This window comes from Mustela nigripes, chromosome 5 (genome assembly GCF_022355385.1).
Source record: "Mustela nigripes isolate SB6536 chromosome 5, MUSNIG.SB6536, whole genome shotgun sequence".
Lineage (NCBI taxonomy): Eukaryota > Metazoa > Chordata > Mammalia > Carnivora > Mustelidae > Mustela > Mustela nigripes.
Window position 1 is genome coordinate 16,766,494 of NC_081561.1, and position 22,663 is coordinate 16,789,156.

Sequence of the window (22,663 nt, forward strand, 5' to 3'; positions counted from 1 at the left end):
AATGGTTACGTGTGTTTATTTTCAACTTTTAAAAAGATATGTCATTTTATATGCAAAGTAGGCGTGATTCCTAGCACCAGAAGAAAAGCAGGGTACCTTCTCTATGTTTCACCTCCAGACTTTACGTAGGAGTTGTCCAAATCACTTAAATGTATTTAATCTTTCACTTCCCCTTCACGTAGGAGTTGTCCAAATCACTTAAATGTATTTTTTGGAATTTCTCTGACCATGGCGAACCTTTACAAAAAAAGGTTCCCTTCCATTAACACTGGTACCTTCATTATAAGTTAACACTAGAACAAAACATATTTCATAATTTTTTATTGATGGCATTTATCCCATGGTTTAACATGTTAATTATACTGTAATAAACATGGCTTTAATATTAAACTTTTCCTTATTATCCAAAGTCACCACAGTCCATTTCAGTAAATATAAAAATATATGCTTAATACTTTGTACAATACTGGTTTTTGGTCCAAACAAAACTGGATCAGAAAAGCCAATAAATTCACTTTAAGAATCCCCAATTTTTTTTTTTAAAGATTTCTAAATGGATTTAGGCAACTTTGAATAATGGGATTTACATAATAAAATCTGAGACAAGACTAAACAAAGAACAAACAAATTTTCTAACACAAAATTAAAATTTCAAGTTCACAGATTTATGTTATGCCAAAAAAGTACAGAAACAAAATTGTATTTACACCAGTTTCATAATAAAATAATGAAAAAGGCAAGACAGGTGATAGGAGAATGAAAATATAGAAATAGCATATAATTATTAAATGGAGAACGCACTAGATCTAATAAGTCCTTAGCATGGACCATTCTTTAATCAGGCTTCCTCTATCAGAAAATTTTAGTGCACAATACACCCAACTCACTCACTTCACACATACACCAGCACAAACTCAGCATAGAAATCATTCACTTCCACATTCTCTAATCTATACAGAATTCCTCCCATATAATTACAACGTCGACGCGTCCCCCGGCGAGCGCAGCACGGCGCGCACGGAGGCTCCCTACAAAGCCACCCGCCCCGGCGGCGCGCGCGGCCGCGGGGCCCAATCAGGGGTCATGTGCTGGATCCTATTTCTGGGGCAGAAGCAGCCGCCGATCTAGCGATTATTGTTTCTCGAACGGGGGAGGAGGAGGGGAGGGCGGGGCTGGGGGGGCGAACTCAGGAACTCGTCAGGCAGGTCTGGCCACAGCCAGCCCCACGCACAGTACGGCCGGGATCTGAGAAGCAGGGCACCAGCAGTTGCCAACGTGGTGTGGGACACACCGCGACCTTTATTTCCTGCGCCTGACAGCAGTCTTTATCTTGCGACCAGGAACCGAAGTTCCGGAAGAAGAGAACATATTTTTCCCGTTTGACCTGTGAAAAAGAGGGACTGCGTTACGTCACCCGGTGCTCCGGGACACTTCAGCATCCAAACAAGGCGACAGCGCCCGCCCGGGGGGCCGCGCCGAGCACCCCAGCCCCGCTCCGCGCAGGCGCGCGCCCGCCCCGCCGCAGCCCCGCCCCGCCCCCGCCGCAGCCCCGCCCCGCCCCCGCCGCGCGGCCTTACCCCACAGTGAACGCGGCCGAAGACTGGCCGAAGGCGAAGGCCGCGGAGCCGGAGGGCAGCGCCGAGGCGGCGGGGGTGCCGGGGGTCGCCCCGAACGTGAACACGCCCGACGGGTTGTTGTTCGCGAAGTTGAAATTGGTGGTGGTGCTGCTGCTGCCGAACTGGAAAACTGAAGAACCTGCGGCGGTTAAAGCAGAAACACTTCACTAAGGTCAAAATGCTGGTTTTCTGGTAAGGACTCGGGGAAGGACTAAGCGGTCTTACCGTCACCCAACAGAAAGTTAAAGTGAGCCGTTCGCTCCACCGACACACCGAACACACTCCGACACCCTCGGACGAGGGACCCAACTTAGCCGTGACCAAGGAGAACAGGGTAGAAGAGACTTCGGGTGAAGGACAGCCGAATCCACACCCACATTTAGCCCTAACTTCTTCAAAAATTATGTTAAAATAAGAGTAAAGGTTGTTTTACGAAGATGGGGGACAGAGAGGAGACAACAGCGACAAAATGGAGACGCCGGAGGGCTGACTGGAGCCAAGTACTAAGCTGGCAGCCGGGAAAGCACAGGCGTAGACAAACCCAAAGGCTTGGGTGCCAGGGGCCTCTGCAAGGGAGAATGAGGTGTGACTATAAAACAAGAAAAAGGAGGAGGAGGAGGAGGAGGATGGGAGAGTATCTGTGTGAGAAGCAGGAACCCAGGTCACTCCTCCCCAATACCAAACGAGACTTTTCTCCTCTACCCCAACAGGACAGAACTTCAGTCTCTGGACTAGGTGGCCACACACAAAGGCCCGAACATCCTACTGAACACAGAAGATCAAAAGTAAGCTGACGTTAGGACTACGGAGAGCTGCAGCCTTCCTCCCTGACTCGGCTCCCAGAGCACAGGCCATAGGGAGTTTGCACACTGGCAGGACACTGGGAGTAACCTCCGGGGAGTCTGACCTTCTGAAGGAAAGACCTACTGATACCAAGATCCAGGTCTTCCTAAGGAAGCAGGCCCATCAGATGAACCTACAGTGAGATTCAAGATATATGAGCTTCTCCATGCATGAAGAATTATCAAGTGGTACTGAGGTATCCCACACTCCTAAAATTAAGAGTTGGACAGGAAAAGATGTTTGCAAACCATGTATCTGATGAAGAGCTGATATCCAAAATACATAACTTCTACAACTTGGTAGTCAAAAAGCCCAAATAACCGGATTTAAAAAATGGACCAAGGACATGAGCAGACATTTCTCCAAAGATGACACAAACAGCCAAGAGACACGTGCAAAGACGCTCAACATCACTCATCGTCAGGGACGTGCGCATCAGAACCACAGCGAAGTGCCACCTCACACCTGTCAGAAGGGCTAAAATCAGCAACACAAGAAACAACAGGTGCTTGGTGAGCGCGTGAAGGAAAACAACCCCGTGCTCTGCTGGTGGGGATGCAAACTGGGGCAGCCACCGTGGAGAACAGTGCGGAGGCGCCTCAGAAAATAACTAAAAACAGAAATTACCCTATGATCCAGCAACCCTGTTCTGGGTATTTCTCCCAAACATTTAAAATCAGGGCCTCAAGGAGACATCCAAACTCCCGAGTTCACCGCACCATTATTTACTAGAGCCAAGATGTGGACGCAACCTAAATGTCCGGCGACCGAGGAGATGAAACAGGCGGTTCGTACGCAGGAACACTGTTCAGCCTTTAAACAATATGCAAGCGCCTGGCTGAAGCGGGAGGACGTCCTGCTAAGTGGAATAAGCCGGACCCACGACGGGTACTGCATGACTTCTCTTACATGAGGAATCCAAACTGCCAAACCACAGAAGCAGAGAGAAGGGTGGTTGCGGGGTGGGGGGTGGGGGGGTGGGTTTGGGGTGTGTGTGAGAGAGAGAAGAGAGAGAGGAACTGAAGGAATGGAGAGGGGCTCGCCAACAGGTACGGAGCGCAGTTACACCAGAGGCGGGGTGCAGCCGTTAGCAGTACAACAGGGGCCTGTAGTCAACAACACTGCATCGTGCACTTAATTTGCTGAAACGATGGATCTCATGTTAATTATTCCTACTACCATTTAAAAAAACAACTGTTGAGTGGATAGCCAAGAAGCCCCAGACAGTTGAGGAAAGTATTTCCTAAGAAACACCAAGAGCCAAAGAATAAGAGAAAAACAATTTGTAGAAAATGGATTGAACCACAATGTAAAGGGGAGAAAAGAAAACCCCACATCTCATCATCCATATCCTAAAGATATAACAGGTAACAATTCTGAAATAAGAACATTAAGAATATAAAAAGGACACCCCCACGGAACAAAAAAGAGCATCTGAAATTAGCAAAAGTAAAAAAGTAAAATCCTGACCAAAGGGGAAATAAAAGATAAATGGAAGAAATCTTTCCAGAAAGGACAAAAAGGAAAAAAGAGCAGAAGTAAAAGAATGAGGCACAAAAATCTTCAAAGAAGTAATTCCAGAAAGTTCCCAACAATGGACATTCACAAAAAGACAAACTAAATTCTTCACACAGTCAATGGATAAAAATGGATCCAGATTAAGGAACATCCTCCTGGTTAAGTCAGAACACCGGAGCCAAAGAAAAGATCCAGTGAGATTCAGAAAGAAGAAATGGGTCCAAAAGCAAAGATCAAGTGCTTACTTCAGCAGCACACATACAAAAGCAAACATCAAGAAAGACTTCCAGAGCAACTCTGAGATCCAGAAAGTCCAGCATGGAGAAATCCTTTCACAGCTATGAAAATTATCTCCAAATGAAACCTTCATTCAACCAAAATCTTACCAAACACAGGCACAGAATAAAGATACTTCCAGAAATGTAAGGTCTCAAAATTCTCTTCCCTGAGGACTTAAGAAATCACTGGAAGATCTGCTCTCTCAAAACAGAGGAATAAGAAAGAACAAGACACTGGCATCCTCCAGCAAAGAGAGGAAGTGAAGGGCCATCTCCAGAATGGTGAAGAGAGACACCAAGACCACAGTTCAACAGCAAGCCTAGAAAGCCTGGTAGAAGGAACGGGTGAAAAGATTCTGTGAAAAATTTCCTTCCAATACTTTAGTATTGTTATTTATAACAAGCAGCCAACGTATAAGGAAAGATTGAGAAGCAATCTGTATGACTGGGAGAAGAGCTAAAGTTATAACTAATGACAGGTACAAAGAAATTCCTAACACAGACCGGCATCACTGGTGCTGGAAAAAACAAAATTCTGTATAGAAAAGCAAAGCGCACTGTACCATACGGCACCTGCATACTCAGAACTGATCTAAGCACACAGCGGTCCCTGGCGGAGGAGGACTGCGGGGAGGGGCGCCCCTTCCGAAGGGAGTCCGAAGGGAGGCTGCACTGCGCCACCCCATGTGCTGAGAAGAACCCATACGTCCTGATTAAAATGGCTAACACAGGTCCCAGTGGAAATTCTGCTACCTGTATTAACTGGCCAAGTACTAATATCCAAGATACATAAAAAAGTCCTGCAAATCACTAAGCAAAAGTAAAACCTCCCACCCTCCAAAAAAAAAAAGGCCAAAAAAATCCTTAAAAAACAATTCACAGAGGCACATGGGTGGCTCAGAGGGTTAAGCCTCTGCCTTCGGCTCGGGTCACGGTCTCAGGGTCCTGGGATCGAGCCCCGCATGGGGATCTCTGCTCAGCAGGGAGCCTGCTTCCCCCTTTCTCTCTGCCTACTTGCGGTTTTTCTGTCAAATAAATAAACAAAATCTTAAAAAAAATAAATTCACAGAAAATGAAATCCAGTAGACTCAAAATATGAGAATCTTCATACAATGTAGTAGGATGCGAACAGGCACACTCTGTCAGGATATGCCTGCATTATTTTCTGAAGTCTAAGATATGCCCTTTTAGTTTGGCAATCCCTCTCCCAGGTATGTACCCTCGAAAAGTATGCACGTGTGCCTCCAGGCACATATACATTTGAGCAGAGGTGCATTTCCCGACTGGTAATAGAAACAACTCGGACACAGTCAGCAGCAGCGTATGGATGAACTGACGGACAGTGTGGCAGTGACTGAGCACAGCACATGCGCCAGCACGGGTGAGCTCTGCCAGAGTGAAAGCCACGCGAATCCAGAGACTGAACACAGTGTGGATTCCATTTACACAGAGTTAAAAATAAGGCAAAATGATGTTCTGTAGAGCTTCACAGGTCAGCAGTTAGCTTTAAATAAAACCCCAGGAAAGGGATCGCCACGAAAGCCCAGACACGTCAGAGCAAAGGAAAGAGGCGCGTGAAGGAGCAGGGAGCCGGGGGCGGGGGCGGGGGCTGCTGGTGGAGGGCGAGCTACTCGTTTCTGCTCATTTCTGTCCCAGGCTTTTCTGTATGAAGTCGTATTCCACGGTCAGAAAACCACACATCCTACAGTTTTGAGGAAATATATCCTCAGAGTACAATGTGATTAGCCGTATTAAGTAGATGTGTGCATGCACGCGCGCGCGCACACACACACACACGCACACACACGGGAGTGTTCGTTTAAATATGCAAGTCAAGGATCATCAAGCAGTGTCCTGGGCACCTGGGGGGGTTCTGTTCCAGGAGACCACTGCAGCGGCGGGGAGGACCTCCCGAAGGAAATCCAATCACAACGAGGACTAGAAAATGCGGCTGAAATCTAGGCTGGGGTGCCCCTAAGCTCAGATGGGAGAAATGGGACAGAACCGATACCGCACCTCAAAGAATAAGAAATAACTACATTTTAACTGCATGGTTAATGCCTTAAAGTGCTTCACTGTATAAAAGTTGGGAATGTTGTTTCTAGGGAAGTCCCAACACATACTTTTCTATTCTGCCAAGTACAAGAGACATTTAAAGAAATACGACAGGGGTGCCTGGTAGCTCAGTCGCTGAAGTGTCTGCCCTCAGCCTGGGCCACGATCCGAGTCCTGAGATGGAGCCGCGTACTGGGCTCCCTCTGCTCCCCGCTCTCCCTGCCCCTCCCCCCGCTTATGCACATTATCTCTCTCTCAACTAAAATCCTTAAAAAAGAAAAAGACATAAAAATAAAAATAAAAAAAGAAAGAAAGAAGACACAGGCACAGTTTCAGAATTGAGAAACCATTCTGTCTGAAGACACGCAGAGCCCAGGGGCAGAGCAGACACAGGCCCCATGAGCGGGGCGCACTCACCGGAACTTGGAGCTGCTGCGGAGCCAAAGGCGGACTGACCCGGCTGCTGTCCGAACACCGGAGGCTGGCTGCTGCTGGACACGGTCCCGAAAGTAGGCGGTGTGGGCTGAGGGGCAGCAGAAAACAACGCCGCCGACGAGGACAGAGCTCCAAAGCCTGGGGGAGTGGGCTGGCTGGCACCTTGACTCTGTCCGAACGTCGGGGTTTGGTTAACACCAAATGCTGGACTGGCAGATGGCGCCGAAGGCCCCGTGCCAAATACAAAGGAGGATCCTAGAAGCCCAGAGAAACACCAATGTCACCTGAGAGCCACCACGAGATAATCCTCAAGAAACTGCTAGCAAGTCAGCAGCAAACCTGAAGCTTCCTTTCAGACACTTGTCTTGGAGCCAACCCCAGCAAGGCCAGTTTCGATAATCACGAGGAGCACAGTCCTCGCCCATTACTCAGTGAGACCATACAGAATTCGCCATCAGCAAAGTGGCTGACGAGCCAGTGTCCCCACCTACGCAGCCACATTTTTTGTCAGGCAGAGAGAGCGATCGAGGACAAGCGATCTCTCGCCCGACTACCTAACCCGCAGCAGAGGCCACCAGCGCTGTCCCACGTACGTGCTACCAACCGCGGGCTCACGCCGAATGAGAGAGTCCCCAGTTTCTGGTTACTCAACCACCCAACGTTTCAAAAAGAACACCTGGAAAATCTAAAGCGGACACTCACACTAGAAAGCTCCCCGCCACGAGTTCATGATATTAAACCGAACCACCAAATGGACGTGATTCCAGGCAGCGAACGTGTGACAGCACGCTGGGGGCAGCCGGCCTAGCGGCACCTGTCACTTCTCAGGTCCCCGCTAGTTACCTGCCGGGAGAGGACAGTCCCAGCCCGTCCGGCTGCAACACATCCACTTTCCTCGCGTCACCGTACCTGCAGAGCTGGATGTGGTCGTGGCTCCGAAACTGAAGCCGGAGCTGGCGGTGCTGTGGCTGCTGGCTCCCGGCCCAAAGACGAACGGGGTGACGGCCGCGGCTGCGCTCGACGTGGTTGCTGGTTTGCTCTCTTGAGAAAACAGCAGCGACTGAGATGCGCCCGACTCGGCCGAGCTCCCGAAGGCAGGGCCGCTCCCAGGGTTGCCGGCCTGTCCGAATACAAAGGCAGTCCCGGGCGCGCTGGAGGCGGCGGCGGAGCTCCCGAACATGCCCCCCGCGGCGGCCGGGGCCGGCGCGCTGGACGTGGGGGCGCTGCTGTTCAAGAAGGTGAACGCCGGCTTCGCGGCCCCCGGATCTGCAGACACGGGTGACGGGACACACAAAACTCTGAGGACACGGAACCACAGAAAGGCACTTCTTCCTACCGTGCAGTCTAGCCAGTCATTGGAACACAGAACCACTAAAGTTTTTTTTATATAAATTCATCAAATGGACGTGTTATATTGAATTTTGATGTAAGCAAGTATGTCCATCTTTTCTTTTATGGCTTTTGGACTGAGTCTCAGATCAGATAACTTTCAGCATTCAGATTAGTAAGAATAAAAAATATCCCTTCAATCCCACACCCCAAACTGGAGGCTACATCTGGACACCTGTTCAGACGGCGGGAGACGGCTCTCCTCTTGATTTTGCAAGAAATGTTAGCAAGACCCTCATCTGTCCCACTGCCTCACTTACTGACCAGGCCGTCCTCACTCCCACTGCGTCACTTACTGACCAGGCCGTCCTCACTCCCTCGTTTATAACTCCCCCCTTAGGACACACTGAATTTCCAAGTACGTGTGCATTTATTCCCTCTGCAGTTACCTCTCCTAGACTGTTTTAATTCCTGTGGCTTCACGGTATGGTCTGATACGAGCGGAGCAAACCTGTCTGCATGCCTGCCCTTTTCTCCAAAATCTCTCGTGCATTCTCCGTTCCAGGTGAATTTTAAAATGAGCTTAGCTTGTCACTCTCCATCGAAATTCCTCTCAGAACTGAAACGAAGGCTTCCAGCTCTGGAAGGAATCCGTCACAGCTGACACGGCCCAGCACCAGAAGACAGTCTACAGTGCTGTCCCGGCACTGTGTGGGGACAGATGGCGCGGCGCTGGGCACGGACTACCACACGCAGCCGCCCGATCGCTATGCTGCACACCTGAAACTCAGGTGACAGGTGTGTCAACCACAGTCAATTACACACAGAGCGAGAAGACACGGAGGACACTGGGAGGGACAGTGCTCTCACTCGGGAACAGGTCTGAAATAGGTCATTTGTGCAGCTATTTCTTGCTGATTTAGAGGAAAGCTACTGGTTGTATATGAGCCTGAAATCACCCACCTTCCTGAAGATTTTTTTTTTTTTTTTTAACTCTCCCAATGAGGTCTCAGTTCCAATACTGTCTCTGTACAGGCCAGCCGCGATATGGTATGGGTGTTAGTATAATTTACAGAAAGTGGAGCATGCTGGCTCACTTTCAAGTTCATTAATGGGAGACTGAGAGTCTGTTTCAGTGGAAAAAGTACAGTGATACCACGATTACATCTAATTAGACCTAATCGTGTTTTTACTCCTTTCCAAATTGTATATAATGGAGTATTTACTTTCTTTTTCTTTTTTGGAGGGTGTTTTGAATGTCCAGACAATGGACTTAAAAAAAAAAAAAATCCACTAATTTCCTTTTTTTTTTCCAAAGTAAATTTTTCATTCGTGTTTCCAGTGTATGTTCAGAAGTGTTCACAGGCATTCTATTTTTTTGCCTGTCTGAAAACATCTCTATTTTGCCCTTCAGCTAGATATAAAATTGTAAGATCAAGACCATTTTCACTTTTAGGACGCTGCTCTACTGTTTCAAGCACATGGTCTTACAAATTCAAAGTCTGATGGCAAAGAGCTTTCCTCTCTCTGAAAGCATTCAAAATTTTGGCTTTAGTGTCCTACAACCTCACTGGTCCTGGCTAATGAGTGGGCCGTTTTCATTTTTAAGGAGAGGTTTTCTCTGCACAAAGGAAATGTTCTTCTGTCACTGCTTTCATACTTCTTCCGTCCTGTTCTCATCTGCTAAGCACCCCTTCTGCAACGGCACTTGTGGGCTGGCTGGACCCAGTCTCTCTGCACATCTGTGAAACTGAGTTCTGTGAAATCCTAGTTCACTAATCCATCATCTAAGGTTTTTCTGCTGCTCAGCCCACAGAAGGATTTCATTTCACCAAGCACGTTTTCTGAAAGTTTTTAAAATACTCTTTCATTTTTCCTTCAGGATACTAGTTTTCATAATCCCCTGTTTAGAGACAAATTATATTTGTTGTCTATGCTCCTTAAATGCCTGATGACAACTCGTTAACTGTATTTGTGAATGAAGGCCTGTACATAAAGAGTGAGTTAGAAATATTTCATGAGCTTACGAAGGCAGGCCTAGGCTCCTGAATAGGAAGCCAGTCCCAACTGTCAAAGCTCAAACAGAAGGGAGGAGCGTGGACAGACGTGCAACCCTGCGGGCTTACCATCACAGCTGTAGATAACCTCTTCACCTCTTGGGGTATGGAGCAGTGAAAACTGAAAATCCTATGCTCCTTTCCAGAGAGCTGTTCTTGGTCTCGCTCAGCTCTGTTCAGTGTAAACCACTCCCTGACCTGCTGCATTTGTCCAGAGATCAGAGACGCCTTGTTATTTAAAAAAAAAAAAAACAAAAAAAAAACAAGTTTAATACTTACCAGCCGTAGTATTGGTTGGCGTTCCAAATGTGAAAGCGGCCTTTGTTGGCTGTTCCGATTCCTTCTCAGCTGGTTTCGCCACGCTGAAACTAAAGGTGGACTTTGAAGAACTCTCCTCTTTGGTCTGCTCTGAATTTCCAAAGGAAAACACTGATGGACACTTTGGCTCTTCACTGTCAGCTTTCTTCCCAAACACCAGAGAAGTGGAAGTGACCTGTTCCTGCTGCTTCTCTTCTGTCCTTCCCGGCGCGAACAACGAGGCAGACGGCGGAGGGGCGGGCTCTATGCTGCCAAACGTGAACCCTCCTTTGGCGGCAGGCGTTTCTTCTTTTTTGGCTTCTGACGTCTTACACGTGAAAGGAGCCACGGAAACACTCTTGGTTTCTAGGGTTCCAAAGCTGAAGCTGCTCTTGCTCTCAGCGGCCACTGCGGTGTTGGCAGCAGCAGGGGTGGGGTTAATAACACCGGGACCAAAGCTGAAGCCCGCAGACGAAGACTTAGGTAGTTCCTCTTTCTTCTCCTGCGGCCCGAGATTAGACGCGCCGAACTGAAATGGAGCTAACGAAGCCGTGGTACTTGCGCCCGAAGGAAGTCCAAACTTAAAATCGTTCTCACTCTTACTGTCTTTTTTAGCTTCCTCAGGTTTAGTTTCAGACGAAACTCCAAATTTAAAATCTCCTAATGGCTTAGGAAATTTAAAGCCTTCACTCACGGAGTTTGGAGACTCAGAATCTGAGGACACTCCGATTTTGAAGCCTCCCTGATCTCCAAACTTAAAATTTCCAGTGCTTGTTAAGGTCTGAGAAGGTCCAGAAGAGGATGATGGGATACCAAATTTGAAGGATGAGGCTGCTGGGTTTGAAGATGAGGAAGATGTGCCAAAGCCTTCAAAATATAAAACACAAGTCACTGAGTTAACGCTATCCTCGCAAACAAAATGTCCCACTGAAAAACAAACGAATACCTCCGGAGGAGCACCGGGGTGGCTTCAGTTGGTTAAGCGTCTGCCTTCAGCTCAGGTCATGATCCCAGGGTCCTGGGATTGAGCCCTGCATTGGGCTCCCTCCTCAGAGGGGGTTTGTCTCTCCTTCTCCCTCTGCTCGTGCGTGCCCACTATCTAATACAGAAATAAAATCTTTAAAAAAAAAAAAAAGGACTAACTCTGGAAAGGCCTCCTTTGAAGAGTGAAAGGCAGTGAACACGACGCAGCAGCCCCATGTTCGGCAAGAGAATTCCATCTCGCTCCTCCCAAGTACACGGACACGCCACCTTTCATCCGTGACACCGGCAGGGATCCAACAAACCTGGTAAGGCAGTGTTGGTGAGGAGTCGAGGAGGAACAGACACTTTCTACAGGACAGGTGGATGGGTAAATTAGCACACAATCCATGGAAGGCAACTGTATTTACTAGAAATTACAAACACATGTATCCTTTGACCCAACGATTCTACAGCTAAGTATTTATTTATTCTGTAAAGAAAGGCAGATTGATGCATGCAGCACGTCACTTGGATACATCTGGAGTCTTGAAGCTTCACTACCCTACACGCTCCTAAGAATGGACCTTGAGAGCTTGCCTGGAGGTTCTAGCAGGGGAGCGCAGCTGCTCTACATACACGCTTGAGTTGAGAAGGGCCCTCCTCTATCTGGGAAGGTCGTCCTCTGACCAGAGCACGCAACTTTGGGACGGAGGTACGTGGAGCCGTAGGGAGGAAGGGAGCCCCAGCCAGCCAGATCAGGGGAAGCCACCCCGGTGATCAATGGGGTGACAGCACAGCCAGATCACCTTCACATCCTAGCTCTTTATTTTATTCCCCCTAAGTCTTTATTTTTAAAGAAACTCACAGACATGCAAAATATCATATGCAATCCCAGGCAGTTGTGAACGAAGAGCAAAGATGTGTCCAAGCTAATCCAGGATAAAATCAAGGGGGCAGAAAGACAGTATGGTACACAACATTTTCTAACAAAATAGAGGAAATAAGAACACACAGAATAAGAGTATATTTGCTTATCATGTGTTATGAAGAAACTCTGGAAGAATTCTGAGGAACTAACCACCAGTTATTCCCTCTGGTGGGTGAGAAGGATGGAAAATGAACCAACGGGGACAAAAGACAGACTTTTCACTAGGAATCCTGTTATAGCCAGAGTTTGACATCTTGTGAATAAATTCGTTATCAATCAAACATTAAAAAGAAGTTCAACCTCAGAACACCAGAAGACCTGCATAAGCAGAAGCAAACTATTTGTTTGCTTACCATGTTGACAAGACCAAAGTCTTGGTTTCATAATGCTTTTCTGTAGCTTAGAAACTAGAAATGAACAGGAATCACTGGCGTGCCAAGATATTTATCCATCAACCCGGCTTACCCACGTATAGAGACAAAGCCCTCTTATCTTCAAATCTCCCTTTAATGATGACCCATTTCTTTCTTTCGCTAAGAAACTTACCTTAAAAATTATCAAAATCTGAGAAGCAAACAGCATTCCACATGGTCTGTAAATACCTCAAGTGATATTAGACGGAAAGCTAAAACTTGAGGTGCTAAAGACAATAATTAACTCGTTCTCACTTCTGCCTCAAAGGCACAGACTTGAAGGTTTGATGATTATAGCACAACAGGGAGAGGGCACGGAAAGAGGACCACGAGGTTCACAGCTATACAACAACCTCAAGTGGACTGGAAAATAGTGACCTAAAACACCCAAATGCAGAGTCTGGGGTTTTATTTATTTGATCTATTTGAGAGATAGCGAGTAGGGGTGGGGCAGACAAAGAGAAAGAAAGAAAGAGGGAGAGACACTCAGTTTCAAGCAAACTCCACACTGACTGTGGAGCCCAACACTGGGCTCGATCTCACGACCCTGAGCGAAACCAAGAGTCAGATCAACTGAGCCACCCAGGCGCCCCCCAAAGGCAGTGTTTTTCAAACCAGCTGCGTCGCTTTAGCCATGTAATTAATTTGGTGGGTTGCAACCAGCATTTTTCTTCTAAAATGAAAAAGAATGGAAATAGGGTAACTTAAACAAACTAAAGAGTAAGTATTGGTTTGTGACACTTTTCAATCAATCATACAAATATGCTATACATGTGGTGGGTCACAATGTAAAAGCGTCCTGCTTGGTTTCCAGTCAAGAGTCTGGAAGTCATTAGTCCAAGATACGGGTACAAGCTGATTAAACTTGGCATTCTTTCTTTAATGCCCTCATGTTCTCGCCTTTGAGGCCCTCTCCCTTACTGGTAACAATCTTTCTCAACTCTTCCTGACTGCTATTTCAGATCTAAAATTTCTGCTCTTTCCCAGCTTTATCAACCTTTTTACTGAAATGTATCTCATATGAAATATTAAGTCACAAAGGATAATAAAGACTTGAAAATGTGGCCTTCGGCGACAGTTCAGCATAAATTGTTTTTAGAGGCTCTTCCTTTGTATTTACAAAACAAAATTATTAAGAGACTCCTTTCTCTGGAACATTCTCTGGGAAACCAAAGCCCAAGTCCAGATTACTTGGTTCTCAGGGTGTAAATCCCCAGAATCAGTAAACTCATCTAAATCCCAAAGGGCTGTTAACAGTTAGAAACAAGTATCTGCAATTCTCAGTTAGAAACAAGTATCTGCAATTCTCTCAGACTCAACACAAGATAGAATAGTCAGTCCCTTAACAGTTGCAGGGAATAAATAAATAAATAAATAAAGCAAAACAAACAAACAAACAAACAAACCAAAACAAACCCTCACTGCTGACCAGGCAGTCACCCAGCTTTACAGTAACTCAGATGTGAGACTGAAGTTATCTGCAAATATTTCACTTTAAAATGGCAGTACAAGGAGGCACTGCACCGATGCCTTACCTTTAAACTCAGATTTTGTGCCTGGCTTTGCACTTTCGCACGCCACACATTTAGTAGCATCTGCTTTATTCTGTACCAGGCACACTTCACAGTCCCAGCTGCCCTCGGGTTTCTTGAACTTGTCTAACCCCAAGCAGCTTCCAGAAGACAGAGAGGTGGGGACAGTGCTGCTACTTGAAGCAGGTACCGAACTTCCTAAAAAACAGTAAGGAAACAAATTCTAATTCACATTATGTCAATATCTTAAGATACCACTAAGTCTAAATGTTCAATTAGTGTAAAGTGCCAGAAATATAGACTTTACACTGTTAAAAACAATATAGACATATCAGAATTCTTTTAATCTTACAAACAAGCAGCTCACACTCACCTTGCCCAGTGATGAGCTCTCTTAACCCGAGTTTTGAATAATCATGGTTTAAAAAAAAAAAAAATAACACGTGCTCAGTAATCAGAGACTGAAAGACTAAAATGTCCTTAAGAATCTTTATCAAATCTCTTCGAACAGCATAGCATTTTGAAATCTTAGATATAAATTCTAGGCAATAGTCTAACACATAAAATACATAGCCACAGACCGCATCAACTGCACGATTTCAAAACCCAGGTCTCTGCCTTTGAAATTTTTACACAGAAGTTCATGGCATTGGTTAGAACCTAGCTATTTAACATTTATTAAGTACCATAATATACCACAGTTCTAAGGACATGGGGATGAATGAAATGCCGCTTAACTTCTCAAAGTGCTAACGGTCTACAAGGGGAAAAGTACAACATAATGCGTAGTAGCACCATCACCAAGATGGAAAGTGATGAGTGAAGAAAGAGCTGACTAAGGAGCAGGAGAAGAACGGATTCGCAGAGGGGTCATTTAAATCTTCAGCAGAACTGGCAAGTCCGTGGGGAGCAGAGGGGGCACGGGAAGGATGGCCCCGCGAAGCCGTCGTGAAGCAAGTGTGTGATGAGGGGAGTCACTGACTCCTGCGTCTCCACCTGCTGTCCTGTCACCTCTCCCAGGCACCTGGCGTCTGTTCTACCATTAGGTTCTCCTCCATCTTGCCACGAAAACTGCTCCCCGAGGTTGCATCGTCGGTCCACCGTCCTCAAAAGTCTCATGAGCAACGAAGCAGTACCTGCAGTCGCAGCTCTGTGGTCTCCTTCCCGGGGGCAGTGCCCCCGGCCAGCTGGGCAGCACGGCTAGAAGCGTCTTCCTGTTTCTCCTGTTTCCTTCACCTTTTCTGAGCCTCCTACTGCTCCCCCGAGTCAAGCAGCCCTCAGCTCTTGCTTGAGTAACGGTCTTCTTACTGCAACCTCTGCTCTTGTTCCCCAAGGTTCATTCTTCTAAGAAGCAACCAGTGCCATGTAGTTTTGGGATTTCCTCCTCTCTGGTTCCTCCTCTAGAAGATTAACTGTTCCAGGGGCACCTGAGTAGCTCAGTGGGTTAAGCCTCTGCCTTCAGCTCAGGTCATGATCCCAGGGTCCTGGGATCGAGCCCCGCATCGGGCTCTCTGCTTGGCAGGGAGCCAGAACCCCCACCCCCTGCCCCGCCTGCCTCTCTGCCTACTTCTGCTCTCTGTGTCAAATAAATAAAATCTTAATAAATAAATAAAGATTAACTGTTCCAAAATTTCGTTCCTGCCACCCCCTTAAGTTAAGAGTTCAGTTTCGAGCCATCTTCTCTATTCCCACCAACCCCTCAGTTTATGTAGCCTCTACTCCCATGCCTTCTTGGAAAACTATAACCTAATGACTCCCAAATCTGTATTTCCAGCCTGGAGCGCCCATTCTAGGATATCCAAAGTCCTCACATTATTTGTCAACTTCACAGCTTCAACTTCACAACTTCAAAACCCACAGGGCTTCAACTGTACATTATCTGACATCCTGGTTTGACTCCATTAGTATCCGTCGCCGTTACCTTTGCCCACACGTACTACTGATACAACAATCTCATCTGTCCTCCGGTATCCCTCCAACTTTTGTTGTCTTCAGATCTACCCTCCAAAAAGCCACCAAGAAATCTGTCAAACACACAACTTTAACTGTATCACTCCTCTGCTTAAAATGATGGCTCATCATTTACAGGATGAAGCTGGGATTTCTTTAATAAATGTACGAGCTTCCTTTATCCATAGCTGACATTACTTTTACTTCCTAACATTACTTTTACTTCCTAACTCAGTTTTATTCTCCTAATCAACTCAGAATTAATTCTGGTTTCTTGTTTGATCAAAGACTTGCCCTTTTTCTCTTTTTCCCCTTTAGGGGAGGAGGAGGAATGACAGATGGAAAAGAAAAGTTATTTCAGAATGAAGACTCTGAAATCTTATTCTTGTGGAGATGTGCAGTGAGAATGAGAATTATGGCTCACTCCTTATGTTCAGACATAGGGTAGAGGCTAACAAATAAAGAACTTCCCGTTGCAGACCTAAAACTTCATATCCATGAATAATGCAATAAAAAGGAAAGCATAATTCCCAGGGCATCCATAAAAGGTTTTACTTAGTATCCAGGTTGCCATATACCTAGACCAAACAATTCTATAACATTATTACAAAAACAGCAAGAAGTCATTTCCAGTTGTGAATCTCAGTAACTTCTTCAAATTTGAACAGAGACACAGGAAAAACTCAAACCTGACTCCTTTTTTCTCACTGCCAGGTTAGAATTTTTTTCATTCATGATTCAGTAATTTGCTCTCACTGCAATCTCTCTGGCAGAGAACAGAGGTACAGGTATCACCATTAACAGTCAGCCTCTCATAAAGTGATACTGACTACCTTCTGTGAAAACTTCTCTGGAAATGACCAATTGCCATCCTCACTTCTAAGAGGGAAAGAGATGAAGTGCTATTTCGTTCTGGAGAACAGTCTGAGAAAGGCTGAAGGCTGCCCCTTCTAAGATCTTTCAGCATCTGTACTAGTCAACTTCGAAAATGACCGTGACGAGCAGGAAGGTTCTGATACAAACGGATGCAAAGAAAGCGTCTAAGCACGTACTGGGCTGGTTAACACACCGCCCCGGAAAGACGCAGATCCAGCCCCAGGCAAATCACTGTACCTCAGGACGGCTCAGAGAAATGAAGGTGGACGAGGAAAGGCTCAACCAGCCGCATTACACGGAGGTGGCTGTTAGCACACAATGAATTTAAATGTCCTACTCAAACAATGAATAAAATTTTCCCAAAGAGCCACACACGTACCTGGTTTCTCAGACACACAGGACACACATTTACTGTCTTCGCCATTATTAAAAACACAGCATACTGGACACTCCCAAGAGCCCACGGGCCTTTTAAACTGCTCAGCAAACCCTAGGGGGGCAGTGGTCACAGTGCACGTGGCAGAGGCGGCAGCCGTAGTCGCAGTCACCGCGCTCTCCGGAGCCGTGGGCAGCGTAAGGACTCGCTTCACACCGGTCCCGGGCTTCGGGGTTTCACAGGCCACGCATTTTATCGCCTCAGGTTTATTCTGCACTAGGCAGGTATCACAATCCCAAGTGCCTGCTGCCGGTTTAAATTTGTCTCCGAACCCCGTCCCTGAGGAGGGAAGAGCTGATCTGTCACTTTTATTCGGTGTTCCAATTCCAGTTTGTTTCGCAGTCTCTTTGGGCGGCAGCTTTGCAGCCTGACAGGCGATGCACTTGCTGTCTGTAAGTTTGTTCTGGAGTAGACAAGTATCGCACTGCCACAACGGTCCAGCTTTTAAATTTTCCCCAAACCCGATGCCACTAGAAGAAAAGCTACTTATTGCTGGTCTTGTATAAACAACTGGGCTTGTGGTAGGAGGCTGAGCAGCAAGAGAATCTGTCTTCGGTGATGCGAAACCTATAATGAGGGAAAGAGGAAAGTGTAAGCAAAAAAAAAAACCAAAACAAAACCAATGAACAAAAAACCAAACCATCTGGTAAGGTCTAGAACTACAGAAAGGAAGACCCAGTCTACCCTCGTGGAGGATGAGCTCATGCTACTCAAAGACGCCCGTGGAACGTTACCAAATCCTAATTCAAATAAATTGCCTCACATAGTTCTCCAATATAATCACAGAACCTTTCCCATTGTAAGTATACCTTTTCCGTAACCAATGAATGTACTCAGACAATTAAGTTATTCACACAGAACCATGGAGTAACAGGAGTTGAGAAAGTCTTGGTACTACCAAAACTGCTGTCATCGAATTGAATCGATTCATTCCAGCTTTACTCATGGGAATGACCTTCCAATCCTTTACTTTGGACCCATTACCCTTTGTTGTACATGTACCAACAAACCCAGTGACCTGTTTTTCCAGCTTTTAACACAAAAGGAAAATAAAATTGGAGGGTAAGAGGATACAGAAGACTGTTTAGAGATTTTCTAAGGCTACGATTAATCCAACCTCGAGCTAGTTTTAGCAAAAAGGCAAACATACTTTAGTTACTCCCAGTGGTCTAAAATGTACCATCTTGTTAATGATTAATCTGAGTCACTAAGTTTGGTGCGATTTTAACAGTAACCATCTTAAGGTGTTATAGATTTCCTTTCCTTCCTCTTTCTCAGGTTTTCCTAATTTCCCTCACAGAACATAGGACTCCTCCAAATCTTGCTAAAGAAAACTGAAAGGGAGGAGGGCTGGGCACCCTGAATGCAGAGCAGAAGCTACATGAGGACGGACTGTAGGACTGCGCCGCCGCTCTACCACCCCTCAGCTGCTGCTAGCCCAGGCGCTCTGCAGCTCTCCCCAACTGTGCCACATCGTCTAAGTCACCAGGACTCCTGAAGGCAGTACCCTCATCTCTAAAAATGACAAAGCCAGACCAAAAAAACCTAATCCTCCTAAATCTTGCTGTGGAAGCCAACCTTATCTGCAAATTCTTATTCAATTAGACATGTTTATCTGCTCAGTAAATCCAAATTCTCTCTGAGCAACCACATCATGTTATAAACATGTTTACATCTCTATAGCAGACATCATAATCGCAGTCGTAGCTGTCCTGATTCCCAAACTGAAAACTTACTGAGGATTTCTAGTCACTGCCTTCAAGTTATTTCTATGAGCTCTCGAATTTCTTTTCAAGTGAGCACAGTCCCTTACATATACCTATGTTGGGATCAGCAAATGTTTTCTTTCTTTCATTGCCCAGAAAGAACTAGGCAATGATCTGAGAACGAGGCAATTCAACATTACCATCAGAGAAAGATATGCCCAGGTGTATAATCAGGTTTATTTACTTTTTCCCCTCATATTGATCTATCGCTACTAAAAGGCAATTCATTTTCTCCTTCTACACTTCCCTCTTCTTCTCCTGCTATACTTGCCTCCTAAGAGATCTGAATTCTAGGGCGCCTGGGTATCTCAGTGGGTTAAAGCCTCTGCCTTCGGCTCAGGTCATGATCCCAGGTCCCTGGGATCGAGCTCCGAATCAGGTTCTCTGCTCAGCAGAGAGCCTGCTTCCTCCTCTCTCTCTGCCTGCCTTTCTGCCTACTTGTGATCTCTCTCTCTGTCAAATAAATAAATAAAATTAAAAAAAAAAAAAAAAGAGAGAGAGATCTGAATTCTAAAGGAGAGTTTCTAAGATACTTACTTTAAAAGACTTACATCTGGGGCGCCTGGGTGGCTCAGTTGGTTAAGCAACTGCCTTCAGCTCAGGTCATGATCCCAAAGTACCGGGATCAAGTCCTGCATTGGGTTCCCAGCTTCTCCCTCTGACTTCTCCCCTCTCATGCTCTGTCTCCCTCTCTCAAATAAATAAATAAATCTTTTAAAAAAATAAATAAATAAAAGACTTACATCTGACTATGACTACTTTCAAGTCAATCTCCTATCAAACTAGCCATAATTTCTTAAACACCTAAAGCATACCCTAGACGGCATTAAAATAAGACCACAAATTTGTACTTAAGATTTTAGAGTATTTTCAAAGGCAGCTGTTAACTTACCGGGGCTTTTGAGAACATCTAGGACACTTCCCTCTTTCAGGGTTTTTGCAGGTCTAAAAGGGCCCTCACAATCTTCATCTGGCTTCTTCTTACAGCTTGTACTATTCACTGCACCGATATCTTGAGCTGCAATTTTTTTAAATGTAAAAGACATTATGCTAAGAAAAAGCACTGGATTGAGTTAAATGTATTAAAAAGATCCTTCAAAGCCAATTTGGACCAACTGCTAAAGTATCATGAAAAAGTCACTGCAACTCAAAGGTAATGAATAAATTTACTTAAAATTTAAGGGTTAACCATTATAAGACAGTAGAGACAGTATATCCCATTCTATACTCTGGGTATTTTTCTCCCCCAAAAGGGCAGAAAGTATAAACTGTACATAAGATCATCCCTCACCCAGGGAACTAAAAGGTAATCAAGAAAACCGCACTGACACGCTGAAAAAGAGACGGCAGCGGGAGCAAGCTCAGAAACTGCATGAAATGTGTTTCTGATTACACAACAATTTACAAGATTAATCAAAAAACCTTAACAATAAATTCCCAAACTGAGCCAGTTCTTTCATCTCTAGAAATTCATCCTATGATTCAAAGTATCCTTCAGTTTTCCGGCGCCCGGGGGGCTCAGTCAGTTAAGCATCTGCCTTCAGCTCAGGTCATGATCTCAGGGTCCCAGGATCCAGTCCTATACTGGCCTCCCCATTCAACAGGGAGTCTGCTTCTCCCTCTGCTCCTGCTCACTCTCGCAAATAAATAAATAAATAAAATCTTTAAAAAGAAAAAAAGAAAGGATCCTTCAGTTTTCATATTGAAAACCTGGATAACAGATGCTAACTGTCTGAGAACATCAATCACAGAACAGTGATCACAGAGCAGCAGGGTGCCATGCTGTGTGGCCACAAAAATCATTCTTAAATGCAGTTATAGGTAAAGACTATAAAGTCCAAAAGACTTTGAATGATACATCAAAAGACTAATAGTGGCTGATAGTGATGACTGACTTTTATTGCTGATTCTTTTTAGGTTTCCTAAACTTTCCAAAATAAACATATTCTTATACTTAAAATAAGAAATCTGTGACGATACTGGCTTTGTGGTTCTATTTCTAAGGAAGAAAGTTTTACAAATGAAGTATGTGTGGGATTGTTTCAGTACAACTAATAGGTGTGTTTCCAGGCAGGACAGGGAGGAATGAGAGAAAAGAGAAACAAGACGGTTATAAAATGCTAGGTGCCAAAGCTGGGTAAAGAGTACATGGGAATTCAGTCTACTACTTCTGAAAATGTTTGAAATTTTTCGTAAAAAAATATAAATAACCAGGTTTCTCATAAGCATTTGCCAATTTAAAAGGAGTGGATCAAGTAGTTTCAAAAAATCCTACCACATGTCATAAAACAAAAATTAACCCAAAATGGAATCAATGATCTAAATGTGAGAACTAAAACAATAAAACTCTTAAGATGAAAACCAAGAAGGTATTTTCAGGACAATGGATTTGGCAATGAATTCTTAGATGCGCCATAAAAAGCATAAGCAAAGAAAAAAACTGACCACCACCACATTAAAACCTTTGTGGAGGACATTATCAAAAAAGTGAAAAGACAATCTACTTAATGGGATAAGTTATTTGCAAATCATGTATCTGATAAGGATCTAATATCCAGACTATATAAAAATGGTTAAATCTTAGCAACAGAAAGGTAAACCAACTTAGAAATGGGGAAAGGACTTGAATAGACATTTCTCCCAAGAGGATAAAGGACCAAGAAAAGCACATGAAAATATGCTTGACACCATTAGTCATTAGAGAAATGCAAATCAAAACCACAACGGAAGTATCACTTCAAATTGGCTAAGGATGGGTATGAACAAATGAAAAAGCAGCACAGTGAGAATGTGGAGAAATCCGAAGCCTCATACACTGCTAGGAGGAGTGTAAAAGGAGTCAGAGGCTGAGAAAAACAGCATCGTGGTTCCTCAAAAAATTACACATAGAACTACCATTTGGGTATATATCCCAGAGCACGAAAACCAGCATTCAAACATACAAGTGCGTACGAATATTCACACTAGCGCTATGTACAACAGCCAAAAGCTGCAAATAGCCCAAATATCCATCAATGGATGAAGAGAAAACTATAGTATATCCAGACAACGAATATAGTTCAGCCACAAAAGGAGTGAAGTACTGGGGCGCCTGGCTGGCTCAGTCAGGAGAGCATGTGACTCAAACTCAGTATCATGAGTTTAAGCCCCACACTGGGTATGGAACCCACTTAAAGAAGCAAATAAATAAATAATAAATTCTAAAAACACATAAAAAAGGGAAAAAAAAGGAGCGAAGTCCTGATACATACTGTCATACACATAAACCCTGAAAACAGTAAGTAAAAGAAGCTAGACACAAAAAGTCGTATTATAGGACTCCAGAATGGGCACATACAACGAAACAAAACAGCGACTGGCAGTGGAGAGAT

At 45.1% G+C, this 22,663-nt stretch overlaps 1 protein-coding gene across 2 annotated transcripts in view; it reads right to left on the reverse strand.

Moving 5' to 3' along the window:
• NUP153 (nucleoporin 153) overlaps positions 1 to 22,663 on the reverse strand; it is a 73,374-nt gene continuing 50,711 nt past the window's right edge. For both annotated transcript variants that reach the window (XM_059399507.1, XM_059399508.1), the window contains exons 15-22: positions 20,185 to 20,310; positions 17,470 to 18,093; positions 14,268 to 14,462; positions 10,411 to 11,295; positions 7,655 to 8,011; positions 6,728 to 7,000; positions 1,578 to 1,755; positions 1 to 1,384 (exon numbers count right to left, since the gene is read on the reverse strand). In XM_059399507.1, coding sequence (XP_059255490.1) covers positions 1,300 to 1,384; positions 1,578 to 1,755; positions 6,728 to 7,000; positions 7,655 to 8,011; positions 10,411 to 11,295; positions 14,268 to 14,462; positions 17,470 to 18,093; positions 20,185 to 20,310 — 2,723 coding nt within the window. In that variant the 3' untranslated portion in view covers positions 1 to 1,299. The remainder of the gene's footprint in view (positions 1,385 to 1,577; positions 1,756 to 6,727; positions 7,001 to 7,654; positions 8,012 to 10,410; positions 11,296 to 14,267; positions 14,463 to 17,469; positions 18,094 to 20,184; positions 20,311 to 22,663) is intronic.